Source organism: Desmodus rotundus, chromosome 7, assembly GCF_022682495.2.
Source record: "Desmodus rotundus isolate HL8 chromosome 7, HLdesRot8A.1, whole genome shotgun sequence".
Classification (NCBI taxonomy): Eukaryota; Metazoa; Chordata; class Mammalia; order Chiroptera; family Phyllostomidae; genus Desmodus; species Desmodus rotundus.
This window is the reverse complement of record NC_071393.1, coordinates 10,238,268-10,259,112: the sequence shown is the minus strand read 5'-3', so window position 1 is coordinate 10,259,112 and position 20,845 is coordinate 10,238,268. Positions and strand designations below refer to the sequence as shown.

At 50.1% G+C, this 20,845-nt stretch overlaps 1 protein-coding gene across 1 annotated transcript in view; it reads right to left on the bottom strand.

Annotated features, from left to right (window-relative positions):
• CCDC60 (coiled-coil domain containing 60) overlaps positions 1 to 20,845 on the bottom strand; it is a 121,551-nt gene that overhangs the window by 5,132 nt on the left and 95,574 nt on the right. Inside the window, exons 6-10 of the mRNA XM_045200835.2 lie at positions 17,117 to 17,207; positions 12,265 to 12,493; positions 6,329 to 6,413; positions 3,293 to 3,361; positions 600 to 662 (exon numbers count right to left, since the gene is read on the bottom strand). Coding sequence (XP_045056770.2) covers positions 600 to 662; positions 3,293 to 3,361; positions 6,329 to 6,413; positions 12,265 to 12,493; positions 17,117 to 17,207 — 537 coding nt within the window. The remainder of the gene's footprint in view (positions 1 to 599; positions 663 to 3,292; positions 3,362 to 6,328; positions 6,414 to 12,264; positions 12,494 to 17,116; positions 17,208 to 20,845) is intronic.

The window sequence follows — 20,845 nt, the reverse complement described above, 5'->3', positions numbered from 1 at the left end:
GGCAGTGGGGATTCCCTATACCCACCTGGGCTCTCTGCCCTCCCCTGGAGTCTCCCCCAGCAATCCCCTGGACGGAGGAAGGACAGATCTTCCCAACCATATTAGGCTGGCAGTGCAGGCCTTACTCAATGAGCCCACGGTGAGACATTCGGCTGCTTGAGCCCAGCCAATGTTAGGGGCCATGAGATAAAGATGGGATTGGGAACAGGGAGATTCAGGTTCAAACTCCAGGGCCACATTTCCTAGCTGTGTGGGTCGGGCAAGACGTGGCATTGGCCAAGTGTCAGCCCACTTCTCTGTAGAATGGGGTAATGTCACTCACTGCCTTATGGGATTGCTTTGAGGAATAAGGAAGGCAGTGAATAGGAAGTGCTTTGCCCAGGGCCTGGCACAGAGGAAGAATCTCTTGCCATTGTCTGTGTTCTTGCTTGGCACCTTGACCATGAGCCCTGGCCCCGGGAGTCCCTCATCCTGCAGCAGTGTCTGTGGCTTCGGGGAGTCTGCTCCGCACTGAGTTGCTTCCACACCCCGGGGAAGACACAGGCTGTGGTTGCCACGGTTGTTCTTGCCCCTCTCCCTCCACTGCCCACTTGGCTCACCCTTTAGACTTCTTCTGACTGGGCTGGCTGTGGCTTTCTCCACTTTTACTGCTGGATCTGTCACTGAAACACGAAGGGGGGTTTCAAGTTGCGTAGAGCCTGCTTTCCACACAAAGGCCACTTCCAGGGTCCCCCTGACACCTGCCAGCCTCCAGGGTTCAGAAGGGAGGTGGTTCGAATCTAGGCACTGGTTATAGAATTCTGTGAGCAATTCTGTGGGCATTCTTTGCTCGTCCCACGCTCCCTGCCTGCAGAGTCCTTGTTTCTTCCCACCCTACTCAAACCCTGCAGCGTGTCATGGTCTACAGCAGGTTCTGCTTGCTCTGGCTCTTCTGGTCTGACCTTGACCTTCTGTCTCTGCACATTGGCAGAATGACATATTTCCTGGATCACAGTTTCATTTGGATAAAGCAGGTGTCTCTGCCTGGAGGATAAGTTCACTGAGGACCCTCCTGCTCTCCTGTCACGCCCATCCACACTTCGCCTAGGGCTGAGGGCAGCTTTGGTGAAGGGATGGTCGAGTCCTCCTAGGCGTGTTGTCTTGGGTGTTCCTGGCCCCAGACTGCTCCTTCATCTAAGGATTCTCTTCTCTATATTGGACCCTTGAGCTGAGCACCCATTCAGTTGACTTTGGAGGCAGACAGAGCTGGACGCGCAGAGCCCAGCCCTGGTCTGTAGGCAAGGAGTTCTGCTGTGGGTGGTCAGCCTCCTCCTCTGAGCCCAATCGGCTCCTCACACCATTTGACCCTTTCTTACGTGGGTGCTGATTGAATTCTCTGTGTGGCTGCTGCTCCCTGTGACTTGGCCTGGCCGGGCTTTCTGGGCGAGTGAGAGCAGCTCCCCAGCTCCAGCCCACCCCTGCACTGAGTCTCCTCTCAGGTCCTCCCCAGGTCAGCACCGTCTCTCCCTGTGTCCTTTGTTTTTTCCAAACACCTCAAAACCCAACTTGACAACTTTATCTGTGTGGTTCTAGAGGGTGAGACTTTTTTGTGTCTCTGAGATGGGTGGCTAACCCTTTCCTTTTGGCCTTGTGACATCTGGACTTCTTTGAGGAGTCATGCCTGACCCCTTTCCCAGACCCCTCCCCATAGGAAAGGTCCTGACTTTTTCTGCTTTGCCCAGAGGCTCATGGGACTGGAGCTAGAGTCTCAGGCCTGGCAGATGATCTAGCAAATGCTTATCCCACTCAGCAGGGGGGCAGAGCCCCAGTACTAACACCCAGAAGGCCTTGTGTTGGATTCCAACCGGCTGCCTCAACCCCTACAGATGAGTTCATTGGGGGAGCATGTTGGCTTTGACCTTCCTCTTGTAAATGGCTTTCTGCTTTTCTAGAGCTGAAAGTGTGACTCAGGGAGGAGGTGAGAGGTGAGGGAAGTAGCACTATTAGCTGTGATAAACAAAAAGAAATATAAACAACAAAAGATCCTTTTGCCAAGGTCCACTCTGGTGGAGGAGTAAGTGGAAGCTATGCTAAGCTCCTCCCAGGACCAGTGTGGAAAAGATCCTTTTGCCCATCTCTTTCTCCCTTCCCTTGCCTCACACTGAGTTTCAGCCTCACTGGTCTTTGCTCAGTGCCTCCGAGTAGCATCCTGCCTCTGGCCCTTTGTACATGGCGTCTCCTCTGCTTGCAACACTATTCCCACTTTCTCCAGTCACTGGCCAGACCAGTCTTTTTTTATTTCTGGTCTCAGCTCAGTCTTGGCTGGGACCCTGGTGCTCAGCCTTCCCCCAGCCCTCCGTAGTTCCCCTTCAGAACGCTTTCCATAGCCATGGTTACAGGGCCAGTTCTGCGGGGTTCTTTGATAAATGCATGACAGCCTCACTAGACCAGCGATTCTTATCCATGGGTAGGATTCCAGGGGTCCATGAATGCAGGCGGGAAGAAAGTCACACCTTTATTTTCACTAGCTGTTAGCAGAAATGGAAATCGCAGGTGTTTGCACATCGCATTATAATTGTGGGAGCTAGTTTGAAAAATCACTTACTCTAGACACTAATCCAAACTCACAGTCATTTCTAGAGCCGCTGCTGAGTCGTATTACGTATGCACGTGTTGAAGAAGCTCACAGGTTACTACATCCCAAATGTGGTTGTAATATCGCAGTTTATCTTACTATGGGTTTCTGTGTAAACCTTGGTAATTTATGGTATTCATTTAAAAGCTTTATTGTTTTCTTCTGAAAGGGTCCTTGGGCTTCCTCAGACTGTCACAGGATTTACGGCATGAGAAAAGTGGGGACCCCAGTCCAGACAGTGAGCTTCGTGAGGGCAGACGACAATTGTCTTATCTGCTGTGGAATCCCCCCAAAGCCTAGCTCAGTTCCTGGCACCTAGGGGCTTCAATGAGTATCAGTATCCTCAAGATGAATAAATGGAATGGGGACAGGCCTCCCCTCCGCAGTAAAGCGGGAAGGCCTGGTTGGGTAACACGTCCTCCCTCTTTTACCGCGCCCCCCCTCCGACCCCTGCTGGAGGGTTCCAGTTCTGTGGCTGGTATACTGTTGCTGGGGAGGAATGCCTGGGTATTCACCTCCCAGCCTGGAGAGTTAAGGAGCTTATTTCTAGTGAGGAAGAAAAACGTTGCCCCTCCATGCCCCGCTTTCCACGGTCTGGTGAGGAGCATCTCCACAGCAGATCCCTGCAGCTGTGGGGTGCCTCCCGCCCCACCTGCTGTGGGCCCCAGGCCTTCCTACCTTGATTTGCGGGTGGTCTGCGTGTCTTTATAGGCGGAATCACTCTTTTGTCTCATCGCAGACAAGATACTGCAAAACAAGATGAGTCTCTTAACAAGGCACCCAACCCACGGTGCTCCTGAGGCGGTTAGCACCTGGGGGAGGACAAAGAATTCGCTGTCTAGAGCGGGGCTCCTTAGCTCTGCCAGGACAGGAAGCCCCCAGAGCAACGGCTAAGAATGCAGATTCCTGGGCCACACTCCCAGAGGTCTGGAGACCTTCGGCCTGGAGTGGAGCCCTGGAAGCTGCATTTAAAGCCACACACGTGCACACGCATGTGCACACACACACACACACACTTTGGAAGCACGTGTGCAGAGAGCACGTGTTGACACCATAGCATTGCTCAAGCATGTTGTGAAGTGCTGGCCGCTGGAAGAGCTTGTTTACAAATGTGATTTCCTCCAGAGATTCTGATTCAGTGAGTCCGGGATGAAGACTAGAAGTTTGTGTTTTTCACGAGCGCCCCCGCTGACTCTGGAGGGCGGGGGCCTTTGGCAAACACTGCTAGAGGAATTTAGGAAAAGGTCGTCTTCCTAGACCACGTTATGGTCCAAATGTTTGGGTCCCTCCAAATCTGTACATTGAAATCCTAACCCCCCAAGGTGATGGTTAGGAGCGGGGCCTTTGGGGGTGATCAGGTCAAGAGGGCGGAGGCCTCATGAATGGGATCCGTGTCCTTCCTAAGAGACCCCTGGGACTAGCTTGTCCCTTCCACTGTGTGACATTTCTGTGAGAAGACAGCAGGTCCGTACTGGACACCAAACCTGCCAACACCTTGATCTTGGATTTCCCGCCTCCAGAACCGTGAGGTAGAAATATCTGTTCTGTACAAACCACCCAGTTTATGGTATTCTGTTCTAGTGGCCCAAATGGACTAAGATGATCGAGGCTGGGGACGGGGTAGGTTGGCTTCTGAGGGTCGCTAAAACCCCGGAATCCTCTGTCAGCCTTGACAGGAGCAGGTTTGACGTCTGAAATGGGAGGGGAATCGGGTTCTAAAGTGAGGAGGGCAGAGGAAATCTGCAGCTTTGCCTGTCTCTCTGCAGCTCCGCAGAGAAGCCTTCGATACCTGCTGCCTTAGCGAGGGATTCGGGAGATTTTCCTCCCCGAGGAAATGGGGAGGATGGGATATTCCAACAGGTTCTTCTTGCTGTGTAACCATGGTTATTTTCTCATGGAGGTGAGTACAGGGGCCACGTGGTGAGTTTTGTGAGGACCAGGCCCTTGTGTGGTCTGGTCTCGGATGACCTCATGCAGATCACTCATCACTGCTCTTCTATGCCGATGAGGGGGAGTGGTGGGAATGGGTAGGAAACCTGTCTCATCCAGGTGCTGCGAAGACTCGGTGGGACACTGTGGGACATAGCAGCAACAGCCATCACCGCCACCATGGCCTCTGCTGATTGCTGTCAAGATGCCAGGCACGTTCTGAATGCGCAGTCTCTCAGGCATTCAGACAACTCACTGGAGGAGACACTTGCATAACAATAGTGATGACACTTTGCTAGGGCCATCATTAATTCTCACCGCAACTCTTTGGGACGGGTGGTTAACGAGCCTCCTTTTACAGAATCGGAACCAGGCTCAGAGGTGTGGCCACTTGCCCAACATCGCAGAGCAATGAGATGATGAGAATGGAGGTGAAGTGAACCCTTGTCTGTTTGGTTCCAAGGCCGATGCTTTGAGGCCACCCAACCTCATTCTGTAGATGAGAAAGCTGAGGTTTAGAGAAAGGCTGAGGGACTTGCTGAAGAGCATCAGGTTTGGAACCCAGTGTTCACGCCGTGAGTTCTTACAAAGGGAGGGGACGTGGAGAGCTCTCTTCGTCATTACTGTCTGTCTCTAATGCCGGTGAATCAGGCACAGCAGTCAGGGCCTCACGGGCCGACACTGTCTCCGAGTGCCTGGGAGGGCCACCCTTTGGAGGCCAAGGTGAGTTGAAGCAGCAGCAGACAAATTCATCGTTACAAGCAGAGGTGAAAGTGCTCGGTGAACTGTAATTATGGTAATAACAATAACCAAGAAGTTATAGCTGGCATCTCAGTAGGCTGAAGGCAATGATGAACCTCTTCTAGTGCCTCATTTATTTTCGGGAAGTAATTTGCTTATTCACAGAGGTCTACATTCGGGAAGGGAACTGCGGCTCTTGCCCACATGCTCTCCATGGTTTTTAGAAGCCAGAAGCTCCGTGGACAAGGCTTCCCACGCAAAGGAAGACACTTCATGTTCAGGTCTTACACTCTGAGACAATTGCACTGATTGCTGGCTTGAAACTTCAAAGCATTCTTGTCGCTCTTAGGACAGACACAAGAATCCTTGAGGTGGCCTCCAAGGTCCCAGACCTTGCCTCTTCCCATCCACTTTGGCTGCATTCGGTTCTTTGAAGGGGCCGCATTTCCTTTGAACCATGTTTTCGTATGTATGCGTGCTGCCTACAATGCTCTCCCTTTCCCTCCCCCACCCCAGCTTTGGCTGGCTAGCTCCTGTTCGTGCCTCATTCAAAATCTTAGCCTGATGTTTCTTCCTTGGAGGAGCCTTCTCTGATCCCCATGTCCTTCCCAGATGAGATCGGATGCCCGTGTTACTTCTCTCACAGGGCCGAGCTTCCCTGCAGCACGCTTCCCTCTGTGGGAGTACCTAGGCCGTACATATTCATCAACATTCTCTAACAGAATGAACGAACAGCCTGAAAGAGAATGGTTTTTGGAGTTAGAAAGATCCGGATTCAAGTTGTAGTGTTTCATTCATTAGCTGGGTGACCTCCAACCAGTTACTTCGCCTCTCTGAGCCTTATTTCCTTATTTGTCAAATAAAGATGATAGTACCTGCCTTGTAGGGTGGTGGTAGGAACCCAGGGAGATGGTACCTGTGAAAAAGGGCATTGCCCCGTGCTTGTTGCAGAGAAAACGCTCAATAACTGGGACCTGCTGTGGCTGACGTTCCTGTTATCACACTGATGCCCTTCATTGGTCCCCCGGAGTCAAGAACACGTACCTGGGCGTTATTTTTCGCATCTCGTTCTCCATCGTGACTGTCCTCCGGGCGTCTTCTCCAACCATCTCCAGGAGCTTCTGCAGATCTGATGGGAACACAGAAGGTCACGGCCTGGAGGGCTCTCCTGAGACAGGGTGGAGCAGCACAGGGCCCGGCCCCTAGCCTAGTATCTCCTCTGCCTCTGAGTGTTGGGGCCAGGAGAGGTGGTGCAGGGTGTTTGGCAGGCTGTGAGTCTGACCCTGCCACTCAGCTGCTTAAAACCCTCAGTGACTCTCCCTTTTCCTCCCGGGCCACCTCTAAATCCCTCCGCGTGGCCTCTGAGCCTGGTAGCAGGGTCTGGCTGCTCTTCTTCTTTCCTGTCTCATCTCACATCCACCCTGCCCCCAACCTTCTACTCTAGCCAGAGAAAACTGTTTCCAGTTCTAAGAAGAAATCAGCTTGGTGAGGAAACCGTCTCTGATCTCAGGGACCTGAAGTTCCAAGCGGTCTCCTACAGGCCGAATCTCACTCACAGATAGGTTTGGTTTGATTTGATGTAGAGGCCAACCTTTTAAAACTGGAAGGCTTCCCATAAAAATCCAGACCTCCAGCTTCCCTGGAAAAGGACCTGAGATGGGTCTGGTCCCTGCCCCACACTGGCCGTGGTCTTCAGCCTGGCCCCCAGGTTAGTGGTGCCCCTCACTCCTCATGGCATTCATTGACTTTTATTTCATGCTTAATATTATTGCTTTTAGAAATATTTCTGTTCTGGGTTGGTGAAGGTGGGAGAGTGGACATTCTAAGTGTTTGATTTGAGACAGACATGCGAGTTTCTGGCCCTGTGCTCACGGTGTGGGAGGCTCAGCGTTCGCCGGACAAATACATGGATGACTCAGGAGAAAACCGAGGGGAGGATTCGGCCGACTATGAGTTAGGTTTGGGACATCAACCAAGGAGGACAATGCCCGTGGAGACACCTTCCCGGCTCGTAGGTCCCTGTGGTCAGCTCCAGCTCCGGTCTCAATGCCATGGGTGAAGCCCGGTGCTCCCCACGGCCTTCTGTGCCCAGCCCTGTGTGGATGCCGTCATTGGGTGCTAGGGGAAGGGCGTTCCCCTTGGTGAGCTTGCAGCCTTCTAGGCTGTGGAAACATCAACACAGGGCAATTTCCACTCCGCTGTCCTTATTCTCAAGTGGTTTATTTTCCTAGGCATTTGTGGTCACGATTCCATTTGACCTGCACCTGACCTTCACTATCTTGTCATGCTCACCTCTCCTACTGCCGCATATCCCAGAACTGTGGGTGGGTCCAAGGGCTTGTTAGTGGGACAGCTGTGGCCGGCTACTCCACTCTCTTCTTGTCTCCCGGGAACCGCGTGGCAGCATCCGACTTCTCCCCACCAGCCTGGGGCTGCGTGGGTCCCAGCAAATGACCCTGGTGACCTGGCACTTTGGGCAGCTTTCCAAGGAAATCATGTCTAAAGCTCCACACGTCGCTTAACACACCACAGTTTTTTCTCTGCTGACCAGTAATGCCTCTGGGCAGGAAGGGTGCCCTCCAGTATTAACCTCCATCCATCATGTGTCTGAGGTTGCCTGGGCGTGAAGTAGAGCAAAGCCTTGAGGCTGTGAGGCCCGGTCCACTCCTCAAGGCTACCTGGGAGAAGAGGCTCGTTTGGAAAGGGTGCCAGTGCCACAGCATTAGAGGTCCCCCGAGGAAGATCGGCCTGTGGCGGATGCCATATCACAGGAGCCTGCTCAGTTCTTGGTTCCCAGGGCTGTGGGATGCCATGACCCATTTCTTAAAAACGGGCACATTCTGTGTTTTCAAATACGAAATTCTGTCTCCGAAGAAAAAATTCTGATTTCCTTCCTCCATCTTCCCTCTCCAGCCTGTCTAGGAATCTCAGTCTTAAGTGACTAAACCCATTTCTTCCTCTCTTTGGGGGGAAATAAAGGAGACCTTTTCATTGTATGGGGTTGGTTTTGGGGGGAACATTAGAGGCATAGGGCCACTCTTTTTTTTAAATTGTCACCCAAGGATATATTTATTGATTTGATACAGAGAGGAAGGGGGAGAGAGAGAGAGACACTGATGTGAGAGAGATTTTGATTGGTTGCCTCTTGTATGTGCTGGGACCGGGGATCAAACCCACAACCCTCTGGAGCACGGGACGAGGCTCCAACCAACTGAGCCGCCTGGCCAGGACTGGGCCTCTCTTTTTGAGTTGCTTTTCAAGTGAGTTTCTCCTCTGATGGTTCCCAGACTGGGGGCTTCAAGGTTTGCAGAAGGATTGACCTGAGCGTTGGTTTCTTGGGAATCCGCCCCCCTCATTGATTTGGGGAGGGGATCAGCCCACTGATTAGCATCTACAAAGACTTCATTATGCACCTAGCCCTGGCAATTAAACCTTGGTCAAACAGTGTGTCTCTAGGAATAGGATTCATGAATTCAGAATTAATCTGAGGAGATTTTAGAAGGCAATGAGAGTCTGAGAAATTAATTTACTTTTGTCAGAGCTGTGACGTGGGATGGAGGTTAAAGTATCGACAGAGGAAGGGGGTGAGCAGGCAGGAATAGGAAGGCTTTCTCTCTGGTGGAAACGCATCTCCTGGTCATCGTTGTGCCTCTCCTGTGTGCCAGGCTTCGGGTGAGTGAGACATTGTTCCCTGCCTGTGGAGAGCTCACCTACCTTTTCCCTCTCTTTCTTAGTAAAGAAAATGAATAAACAAACAAGCAAACAGTGTGTCTGTCTGTCTGTCTCCACACGTGCATGCACTTTTGTGTGTGTGTGGGAAGCATTGACTATAGCCCAGTTTCCCAGTATCCTTTGCAGCTAAGTGTGGCTCTGTGACTAAATTCTGGGCAGTGAGATTTTAATAGAAGTGCTGCTGTACGGAGCTTCTGAAAAGGCCGCTTAAACTCAGCTTGGAGTGGGAGCTTTTGTACTTTGCCTACTTCCTTCTGCTTCCAGGCTGGAATGTGACTGTGATGACCGGTAGTCTAGCAGCCGTTTTAGATCATGACGAGATGTTGAGCATGGCAGAGAAGCAAGACAGAAGGAAGTAGGAATCCCTTGATACTCTTTTGGAGTTACTCTACCAGCCATGGACTGGTCTTCTTTAATCTGTAAGAAAAATAAACTTGTATCCTATTTACACAATTATTTTTCAGATCTCTGTACCCAGCCAAAAGAAATTCCTACCCAATATAGTGTGATGTAGTTGTAAATTAATATTAGGTACTCAATAAGAGCAACTACCTCATACTGAGAGAATTGAAAAGAAGGAACCTGGGGAGTCAGGGAAGACTTCACAGTGGAGGGAATATTTGAGCTGGGTCTTGAAGATTGAGTAGGAGTCCACCAAACTGAAGGGTCAGTGATAAAAGGGCATTGCAGACAGAGCAGGGGACAAAAGAATGTACATTATTTAAGAAGAAGAAAGCATTTTGGTGAGGTTGAAATGCCTGGTATAAGGTATGAAGTAGCAAGAGTTGAGCCAATTGGGGACAAGATCAGATGCAATATCTTAGAGGCAATGGGGAGTCCTTGAAAGATGTCCAGCTAGGGAACGCTGTATCAGATTTTTAATTTAGAAAGCCTCCTCTGGCTCAACATGGAGAAGAATTGCTGAGAAAAATGAGGGCAAGACAGGAGTGAGGAGAGTAATTAGGAGGCTACTGCTCTCATCCAGGTGAGAAGTGATGAAAATCTGGACCAGGGGCCCCATGGGTCAGGTAGCGGAAGTGAGTGGCATGGGCTGCTGTAAGAGAAATCAGGCTGCTCTCCTGGTCTTTCCCCCACCCTGCTTTTTCTAGACACTTGGGGAAAGCATAGAGATTAAATGTGACTCGAGGTCAGACTGACGATTGGCTGGTTTCGAATTCTGGCTTTGTGCCCCAATTTCCTCATCTGTAAAATAGCATAAAAAATTACAGAGGATTGACTGAGGACTAAAAGTGAGGACTAAGTGAATACTGTAAGGACTTCACATCTAGGAGATGACACTGATATGAGCAGACAGATGGTTATGTGTGGGGGGAAGTGGCCACTGGGAAAGGGTCTGCCCTGTCTCAGGTGCCTGGAGAGGTGGCACCAGCCACGCCTCCCTGCACTGCAAAGGCACCTTCCCCTGCTGCTCCCTCCTTCCTGCAGCTCGCTGGCTGCCACTGGGAGAACCACATGCAATTCCTGGGACAGAAGCTGAGTCTGGAAGCTGGAGACACTCCTCTGTTCTTATTTAAGAGCAAGACTTCTAGAGTCAAAAGACACACAGCGTGAATATAATATTAATAACCACACAGACATTTTTGAAAAGAAAATCAGGTCCAGTTACTCCTGTACTGAAACCTTCCAGGGACTTCCTGTTGCACTTGGAACAATTCTGAAATCCTTACCCTGCCCTGTGCAGGCTCTGACCCCTGCCTCCCTCCCCAGCTTCATCTTTTCAGGTCGCAGCTCAAATGTCAAGGTTGAGGGAGGCCCTCATTGGCCACCCTGGCTAAAGTAGCCCCATCCCACCGATAGTCTCTCTCTAGCCCAACATCTTATTTTATTATTATTTTTGATCATGTATTATAGGCAATTATCTTACTATTTACGGTTTTCACATTTATTGTCTGCTTTTTCCTCCTAAAAGGTAAGTTTAGGGAGGGCAGACGTTGTCACTCTCAGTTCCAGGCTCTCGGTAGCTGGTCAACAGATACCTGTAGGATGGAAGAAGGTTCAAGACATCCTTACGAGTCACACGTCTGCTGTTGGCTTACCTTAGTTCCTCTCATCTCAGATACCACTCCTATTCAGTAAACAGCTTTTCAGGGCTTGGGACTTTTTTGCTCCCCTGTCAACAAGGGAGATGTTGGGAATTTTTCTCCCTGGCAGCCCTTATTCTGAGTCCTGACCACTTACTAGAATTTTACACTTTTACCCATTTCTGGCTTTGATGGCCCCAGTCAGGCTTTCTGGTCTACCTTGACCTCTTGTCCCGCCTCATTGAACCTGAACTACACCCAGTCCTTGTCAGCTCAGCCTGTTCTCTTTCTTCCTTCTTCCTCATTCTGCATAAATCCTTCTCTTCACTTTCTTATCTCCTTGAAGCTCAAGCCAGAAAGTTCTGAGAATGAACTTTTCACATGACTTAGGGAGCCCATTCACAATTCTATGTGATGGGGGCCCACCGGCTCCCCCTGAAGGAATATGTAAAACTGTGTATTTGTGTACGTTTTCATTTCTTTTCTGGAGAGAGGGCCTATTGCTTTTAATAGATTTTTCTAAAGAAGCTGTGTCTTCAAAATTGTGAACCACCAAAGAAATGTGTTCCAGAATGGGAATCATGAATTCCATATATAAAATGTTCAGAAAAGGCAAATCCTTAGAGACAGAAAGACTTGTGATTACTGGGGCCGGGGTGGGGAAGGAGAGGGATTGCCAATGGATATGAGGTTTTTTAGGGTTGATTGAAATGTTCTAAAATTAGATTATGGTTACCCAACTCTATACATTTACTGAAAGTCATTGAATTGTACACTCCAATGAGTGATTTTATGGTATATAAATTATACCTCAAAATCTGTTATAGTAAACAATGAATTTAAAAACCTATTATGACGAAATATAAAATATCTCATTAATCATTCTTACATCCTGATCACAGGTTGAACTGATAATGTCTCATATAAGTTAGGCTAAATGAAATATATTATTAACATTTAAACAGAGAGATTGATGGCCATTGGCTGTCTCCTGAGGAGAAATAGCTCCGCGTAGCCCAGGTAACAGGGTATATCTCTGGTCTCCACTGGAGTAAAGCAGGGGGCCCAAGGAGATAGAACAGGGCGAGGGGACCCCCGTGTCTCCTTTCATTGAGTGGGGGCAGAAGCGGAGCAGGGGGCCTTCTTGATCTCTGGCTTCAAGGCAAAGTGTCAGGGCAGGTTGGTGTGATCTCAGGCAGGACTTACTGATGTGCAGAGGTTCATCTTCTGGCTTGGTTGAAGACGATTCGTTGTCCTCGTCCTTGCTGCCTGTCCCCTGGAGAGCCACGTTAGGGAGCTCCTCTGAGCCGGGGTTCACGGAGATCACGCTGCTCTGGGGAGATGACCCCCCACTAGCCCGAGAAAGACTGAGTGTGGAGCCTCGCCGGCTTGGTTTGCGGCTCACACGGAGTGGAGGGGCTTTGAATTTCTTGGTCTGAAGGAAGGAGAGAAGAAAGAGGGATTTTAGAAAGAAGGAAGGACAGAAGGAATGAGGAGGGAGAGAAAGAGAGAGGGGTTTGGAAAGAAGGGAGGGAGGAAGAAAAGACAAGGAAGGAAAGAAGAGAGGAAGGAAGGAAGGAAGGAAGGAAGGAAGGAAAGAAGAGAGGAAGGAAGGAAGGAAGGAAGGAAAGAAGAGAGGAAGGAAGGAAAGAAAAGTGGAAATCTGGCTCTGAAGGTGAATTCTTTTTGGCTCTTTCCAAACACTGTGTGAGACGTTATCAGTCTGGAGTGACCTTCTGTCCCAAATTGAGATAATTTAAAAATGTGTGGTGACAGAGTTCCATGGTTGCCCCAGCAGTCTCCACAGGAAGCTGACGTGCCTTCCAGGGATGTTGCCATGGCCTGGAGCAGTTTTTGACTTCTCTTTTGTAATAATCATCAGAACCGATTTTAACCTGTGGAAGAGGATGGCTCTAATTTCTACCTGTTGGCTGTGACCCCAAACTGCGTGTATCGACATCTCGTTCACCAAGCTGATGCCGGGGCCTCAGGAATGAAGGCGCGCATTAAGTTGGTTTTTCCAAAGAACACACGATGGAGAAAATTCGAAGCCTGACATTTATGAGCTGGAGTAGGGGGGAGCAGATTTGCCTGGTGTGGTGGCACTCTTGGGGGACAGACCCATGGTTGTGACGGGCAGGAAGGTCTAGATGACAAGTCTCAGAAGCCCTAGGTAGGTAGGGAAAGTCCTGGGAGGGGAAGGTGGATTTTCAGAAGGAAAGGAGTCAGAGAGGGCTGGCTCCATGTGTATGCAACACGTGTATACACATCTGTGTTTGTGTGCACACTTACGTGTGCATTGGTATTTGTGCACGTTTCCATGCCTTTGCATGCATGTGTGCGCACGTGCGTGTGTGTGCACACACTCTCTTGGTGTCACTTGAGAACGCACTGTGTGATGTAAGGTCCTCATTTAACTCACAGTCTGAGTCTTAGAGAGGCTTCTAACTTGCCCAAGATCACACAGCCAGCAAGTGGTGCACAGCCAGGATTCAAACCCAGGTCAGGCCAGGGCCAAAGCGAACCATTATTCCTCGCTTAAAAATACTTTAAAAGCCTTTTTAGGTGGCATTAAAAATGTCCCTGTTCCCATGCTGGTGATTCTTTACGGCCTTTAGAATGCCGCCTTTGCAGTGGGTGAGAGTGGGCCCTCAGCTCTCCGGAGGAAGAGCCCAGCGTGGGCCTGGGCTGCAGTTTACCCTCGATTAGTAGAAACGACTTGATTTGAGAACATTTAAAAGGAGAGCTCTTGCAGGGCAGACTGAGGTCTTCTTTCCATGGAATGCGTAGTGTTCGATACCCTAGAGAAGAAGGTAGGGAGACGTTGTAGCTACACCAACATTGACTAAATATTGAACATGGTGGAGAGAATTGTTTCCAGCAGGAGTCATTTTGGGGAATCCACTGTATGGAATCAGAAGTAATTTTTTTGATTGGCCGCCTTGTGGGGCCTTGAGTGTGGTCAGAACTTCCCAGCATGAGAATAGGGGAGGGATTTCTTAGTTGCACAGGGGAAGTGGAAGGTGGAGGAAGAGGGATGGCGGAGGCAGTCAGGCTTAAGGTGTGATCTCTCCTGGGCTCCCTCCCCACCCTGCACAATTGTTAGGGACATTCTACACCAATGATGGAATGCTTCAGAATGTGACAGAGGGGAGCTGGAGTTTGAACTGGGTTTAACCAGATCTTCAAGGGGGCATGTGGGTTTCAAAATGGCTGTGATAAAAAGCCAATGCCAAAAGTTGGCATGTTCTCTCCTTGGATCAACTGGGAGCTTGATACAGTGTCCCTTTTGTCCTGATACTGTTCAAGAGCTTGCTAGGCTGACTGGAAGCCCCTCTGCTCCCTGTCGCCCTGGGGAGCAATGACGTCCAAGCTCAAGGATAATGCATGTAGAAGTTGCCTCTTCCTGTGTCATCCGGCACACTGAGAATTCCCGACTCTGGAAACCAGGTGCTTTAGATCAACGTCGTTTTTGACGTCAAGACAGATTGTGTCATGTGGGCAGCCTGGAGTCTTGCCATGAGCTGTGGACTCAGAGTCTGGGGACCTTGGTAGGCCCTTGGGCAAGTCACTCAGCCTTGCCTTGGTCTTCTCCTCTATAAAACAAAGATGGAGGCTCTGGGGGATGATCTGAGAAGACCCTTTCACACCCAGCGTCCGGTGTGCGTCTTCCTTGAGCTAGGACTTCATTTTGTGCTTGTGAAGCTGCCACTAATTAAAATTCAATTAACCACCTCAGACAGGAAATCCAAAGCGACGGGCTGACATTTCTGATTAACTGAGAGTGGCAGAAAAGTAAAATGTGGGGGGAGAGCGCGTGCCAGGCAGTTCAGCATCACCCTTGCCCTTTACTAAACCGACGCCCTCTGAATTGACTCAAATCCCTAATGCTTCTCCTCTATTTCTTTTGTATTTTATTCGAGAGAGACGTTAACCAGCTGTGGTGTCCAACCTCAGTAGGGCCTGCAGCGTTTCCTGATCCTTTCTGAGACGTAGGGGTCCTACCCTGGTGGCCTTGGGGAAACATGTTTAGCTGCCCAGGATTTTACAAATTGAGGAGATTTTTATATGAAAACTGAGGCTATTGCTCTCTTTCTTGAAAATGATAAACCCTGGCCGGCATAGTTTGGTTGGTTGGAGCATTGCCCTGTAACCAAAGGGTTGCAGGTTCAATTCCTGGTCAGGGCACATACCTGGGTTATGGGTTTGATCCCAGGTCCAGGCATGTATGATCTCTGGTCTGGGTGCACAGAGAAGGCAACCAATTGATATTTCTCTCTCACTCTGATGTTTCTTTCTCTCTCAAAGCAATGAAAAAAATGTCCTCAGTGAGGATTAAAAAACAAGAAGGGAATGATAAGCACTGGGCTCCCATGCTCACATGGCCAAATGAGCTAATGCTAAGCTGAGGTTCTTCCCTTTAGCTGTGTAGGAGTACTCCCGTTTGCCACAGACCTCACTATACCCTATTGCCTTACTCAGCCTGATTTTTAAAATTTATTCAGTTTGCCAGGCTCTTAGGAACACTGCCTAGGCACCACCATCAAGCTCTACCCTTACAGAAGACTATCCCTTGCTGTGTGAGTTGATTAGAGCCTGTCTTCACAGGGCTCATTTTACATGTGGAGAGACTCGGGTCAGGAGGGATGAAAGGACTTGTCCAAAGCCACACAGTGGACTGAGTCATGGTGGCTGAGCTAGGTCTCCTGACTCCTAATTTAGTGCTCCTTCACCCTCTGAGTGCACCATGTTGCAGCCCAGAGTTTGGCCCACAAACTTGCCCTGGGAAATTCAATTTTGTGAGAGTTCAAGTACAGTGACTCACGCTCCCCTCCTCCAGTTTCTGTTGTGGCTTTCCTGAAGGACATTTCTTTAGAGGTTTGTGGCTCCTGCTGCTTTTTTCCTGTGCATCCCTGGAGACGGATGCACACGATATCTCCATAGCAACTTTCTGTGATAAAAACCCACGCTCTTACTTCTAAGAGCTGTGAGCAGCCTGATGAAAGAGCAGGAAAACGCTGAAACTCTTCATGAGGGGCAATTATAATCACGACACCATGGAGAACGTGCATTTGAAGGCTCCGCGTTTCGTAAACAGTGTTTAATAAACAGGCCAGGACTAACTCTTGGCTCTGCCGTGACCCTCTGTGTGACCTCGTGCAAGTCACTTAACCTCTCTGAGCCCCAGTTTCCTCCCCTCCTCTCCTGTCTGGGGATAAGAACAGTGCCTCATGGGATTATTAAGAGGACAAACTAGCTTGCTTAGCACAGAAACAGGTATGTTGCAATTATGTTAGAAAGTAGCTTCTAAAAATTATATAACCACAACCACAATAATGCTGAGCACTTCAACAGTTTCAAGGTGAGCTTGCATATCGTTTCCTGGGCCCTTTTACTGATGTGAAGGCACAGGGATGAGCACCATACCCATTCTGTGGGTAAGGGGATACAGGTTCAGCAAACACTCCAGCTGTGTGTGTCTCGACTACCTCGACGTATCAGAGTATCGTCTGCCGTTATTATTACTGTGGTGCTTTGTTGAATTGAGTAGATGAATTTGGGGGGGGTTGGGGGTTAGGAATAGTTCTGGATGAAAAGAATAGACCTGTTGACATTCTCTTAATAAACACATGTTCTCGTTTGGAGAATGCCCTGTGTGTTGAATTACTCACACTTATTTTCTGGCTGAGTTTGGGAGAGAGGGAGAGAAAGAGAGAGAGAGGGGCGGGGAGAGGAAGGAGAGACAGAGAGAGAGAGACAGAAAGAGAGAGAAATGGCTGTTATTGATCAAAAATAGGGTGAGATGTGGATGTCACCATTTCCTTCTGGTGACATCCTCCTAGGCAGCACCTCAGCCACCCCTCCCCTTCTCTGTGAAGCGGTGTCCACCCCAATGCCATGTCTCCTATAGTCCCCAGATAACCATCCAAGAGCGTGTGGCTCTGACTTCCCTTCACCCAGGGAACCAACTAAAAGAAACAAAAGTCCTTTGCAAGAAAGGCTGGCGGCCATGCCTCCAACACAGGCGGGGCCGGTGCCCGGGCGCAGGTCGTGTTACCTTCGGCACTGTGATGAACTGCTCCCACCTCTGGCCCGTGGACTTGTCCTTGATGATTTTCTTTATCGTGCTCTTGCTTCCACCTGGGTCCCTGGGTGGGAAACACCTTAATGAGTTCTCTGTTTCCAGAGCCTCGGTTTATTACAAGGTCTTTTAAGAAATGCAGTAAGTAGACAACGGACGGTGGCTGGTCTCTGTTGTAACACTTTTTCCTGTCCTGTGCTCATGACGAAGTGAGCGGGACAGTTAGTTCTCCACAGCTGGGTCTTGGAGTGGAAATGGAGGTTGGGAGAGACCACGCCTGATGGCTGGGGCTGAGGAGGTGGGATATGTTTGTGTGCGTTCCGCAGCTGTTTGCCTTTCGGGCTCCGGTCCTCTCACAGACTCCAGGCCCGGGCTGCACTTGCTCCGGGGGGCGAATTAAAAAGCCTGTTCTTTTCTGAATCTCTGCCTGCTCTAAGGGCTAAGGGTCCTCCCCCTCAGGGGCAAGTTTTCGTGACACAGAGAGGGAATTACTGGGTGGGGCTGGGAGGAGCTAGTGGGTGGGTCGCACAGTGAAAATCACTGGTTGGGAGTTTACTGAGCAGAAGCTGTGTATGATGTCACTGCAAGACGCTCCTGTGCCTTCTCACTACATCGCCGCAACAGAACCTGGCGACGCAGTCATTATCGCCCTTTTCACAGATGAGGAAACAAACTCGGGGCGGGGGGCGGCTTGTGTCCTCACTCTTACCGTGATGCATGTTTGCGATGACTCAAATGACCCTGGCCCCCATGGGCCTTTCCAGGGCCCTGTCCCTAACTTTGTATTGTAGCTTTGTATTCTGTTTCTCCAAGGGCCCCTCCCACAAAACCTGGATCCTCCCCTCCTGGGTCGGGAATTTTCTGGGTATGAGACCGAAGGCCCGGTCGGCCCTGTTGGTGACCTGCCCACACTCCCTTGTCTGACACCCGTGGGACCAGGTGAGTGACCAGAGGGTTGGCATCTCAGACAGGAACTGTGCTGCCTGGGTCACGGGCTAACGTCTTTGCTCTGGAGGCAGCGTGCTGTCATCCGACACGGCAGTGCCTCTGCAGCGGTCCGTGTGAGTGTGCACACGAGGGGCAATAAATAAAGGCTATAAATCGATTCAAGTCGTTTTACCCTCAGATCTGCTGGGATCGTCTCAGAGTTTGCTGCCAAATGAGTTGGAGAAGCTGAGTTTTCAGAGCCTTTTGGGTTTTGCACCTGTGGCTACTTGGCAGTGGGTCTCTGATGAGCAAGCAGGAAGACTCAGTGTGAGCTTTCTCAGCTGCCCCTACCTGTCTATCGCTTGGTGGATCTCCGTCCTTCCTTGCATCTGTCCATCCTCCCACCCACCCACCCATCTCTTTCTTTATTCCCTTTTTCTCTGCCAACTTCGGCTGGCTGAGAGCCTTTTGATCATCTGGCTGGCTGTCACCTTGCATAGACAGGGGACTTGAGGGAAGGAGAGGGCCAGACCGGTTTGATGGGGGGAGGCCCTGACAGGGGTCTAGAGTTATCAGGGGTGGCAGCATGCCAGTGGTGGTGGGGGATGCTCAGATAGAGGAAGCAAAAGTGATCAAGATCAACCTCCCTTAAGACTGGTCTCTCCTCGCATGGGGTCTGGGTACCAGAATCAGAGGCCCTTGCCAGACCAGATGGGGACAGGGTGTGCGTTCTTCGCTGGCAGAGCCTTGCTGAGCACCACCTACCAGCTCACGGCTACGACACAGAAAATATACCCAGACACCAAGGTGGAAGTGGGCCTGGGGATAGCGGGTGAGAATGTGCCTCCAAGCTTTTTGTTCCGACTTTATGTTTGATTACACAATAAAAAGCCCTCTGAATAATTAACACTGAAGCTCATTTAACGTTGGTTCCGCCAGCCTCTCCCCCGAGTAATCAAATTAGGGAATATTTAAAATCCAGCCAGAGGAAGGAGCAGCAATACTTCAGTCCTATAAACAATATTTAAACTAGCAGCCCTTTTGAAGTCTGATTTAAGGCTCACCAACTGGAAGCTTTAGTATTTCCATTTTGGGCCATTTCTCTCAAGACCACAGGGCTTCTCAGTTTTTCCCTTTGCTAGCGCAGCACCTGCTGTGCCTCTAGCCTCCTTCTTGAAGTTCAAAAGCAACCCCCTTCTCCTTTTAAAATTAAATCTGGTCCAAGCCAAGCTTTCTAAATCTTAAATATCCAGGTGCAATCAGGAAGAGGGAGGTTTTCTGTTGACACCGACTTCCAAGATGACCCGAAATCTATTGCAACTTCAGGCGGCGGGCTAAATGATAGAAAATGCAGCAAGCTTCTCAGAGATCTTTAAAAGCCCCGTGCTCTGCAGAGCCACTGATAAAGAAAGGGCCTGGTTCGACAGAATCAATCTCTCTGTTTCATTTTCAGTAGCAAATAAACCAAAAGGGAAGATCAATAGGGGAAGGAAAAGAAATCAACGACCCGAGCGTCCTCCACTGTGAGCTGACCACACACCTTTCGGGGAAGGGCGAAGCAAGTTGGTGCCCCTTCCCACAGCTTGGTGGGGAGGTCATCAGTGCATTCTCCAGAGAGTCCCCGGTCTCCAGGTTCCTTGAAGTCAGGTGTAGCACTGTGTCTTGCTTTGCTCAAAAATGCATGAGTGACGGAGACACGTGGCACTTAGGGTGCCCGTCCTCAGGGCACAGTCCCTCTTCTGCTGTGTGGATGGTGGGAGGGTGCACTAAGATGAAGCTCCCACCGTACTGGGTCCTCGAGCGGCTCTAAGGAGCAAGAGAGCCCCGTGTTGCTGACTTGTAGGGTGAGCAGGAAATAAGCTTGTGTTGTGTGAAGCCACCGAGATTTTGGGGGTTGTTCGCTATGGCAGCATAACCCAGTTTTCCTAACTGGTCCCCCTAATTTACTGTCTGCGACCTCAGGCAAGTCTCTCTGAACATCAGAACCCGGACAGTGGTGTACAGGGTGAGTCACCGCCTGTCCCCACTGCTTCCTAGACAGGTCTTTGTATAAGTTATTGAGTCTCTGAGCCTCAGTTCCCTCTGTAAAATGGAGGGGGGGCAATGTTAGCTATTTTGGGAAGATGCGATGGAATGAGGTTTGTTAAGAATTTGGTGAGGTTCCTTGTACAGAGAACTACAAACAATTAAACTGTTCATGTCAACATGCCGTTTTCAACAGAGACCTTAGTGTGGCTTGGAGGAGGGGCAGAGGGTGGGAGGAGACACCAAGGCACACCCATGGGGGAGAAGTGCCTGTGATTTGGGGCCATAATTTCCACCCGCTGAAGCTTTCTGGGGGATCCTGATGCCAGAAATCCAGGGACGAGGGCCTTGAGTGCTGTCCCATCTCTTTTAATCACATTTTGTTCCTAGAGGTCACTTGAAGATGTCTACTCACAGTGGCAGTCAGAGTAATTTTTCTCGAATACTTCACTCTCTTCCTGATCCCGCGTTTGGGGTGAATCGCCTGCTTCTCAGAATGGAAAACCTGTTGTCTGGTTTAGGAGGTGTTCGCGTGTCCGTGGCTGAGAGGAAGAAGGACCTGTGGGTCTCGGTAGACAAAGCAAGTCTTACCGAGTCTCTCACTCTGCGTAATGGGCACGTTTGTTACTGAAGGCTCGGTTTCTGCTCTGCTGTGGACCCGATCGCCTTGTCCATGGACATAAATGTTCCTGCCAGCAGTAGAACCAGTGAGGATGCTGGGAAATGGTAACCTGTTTGAATTGCCACGTGATG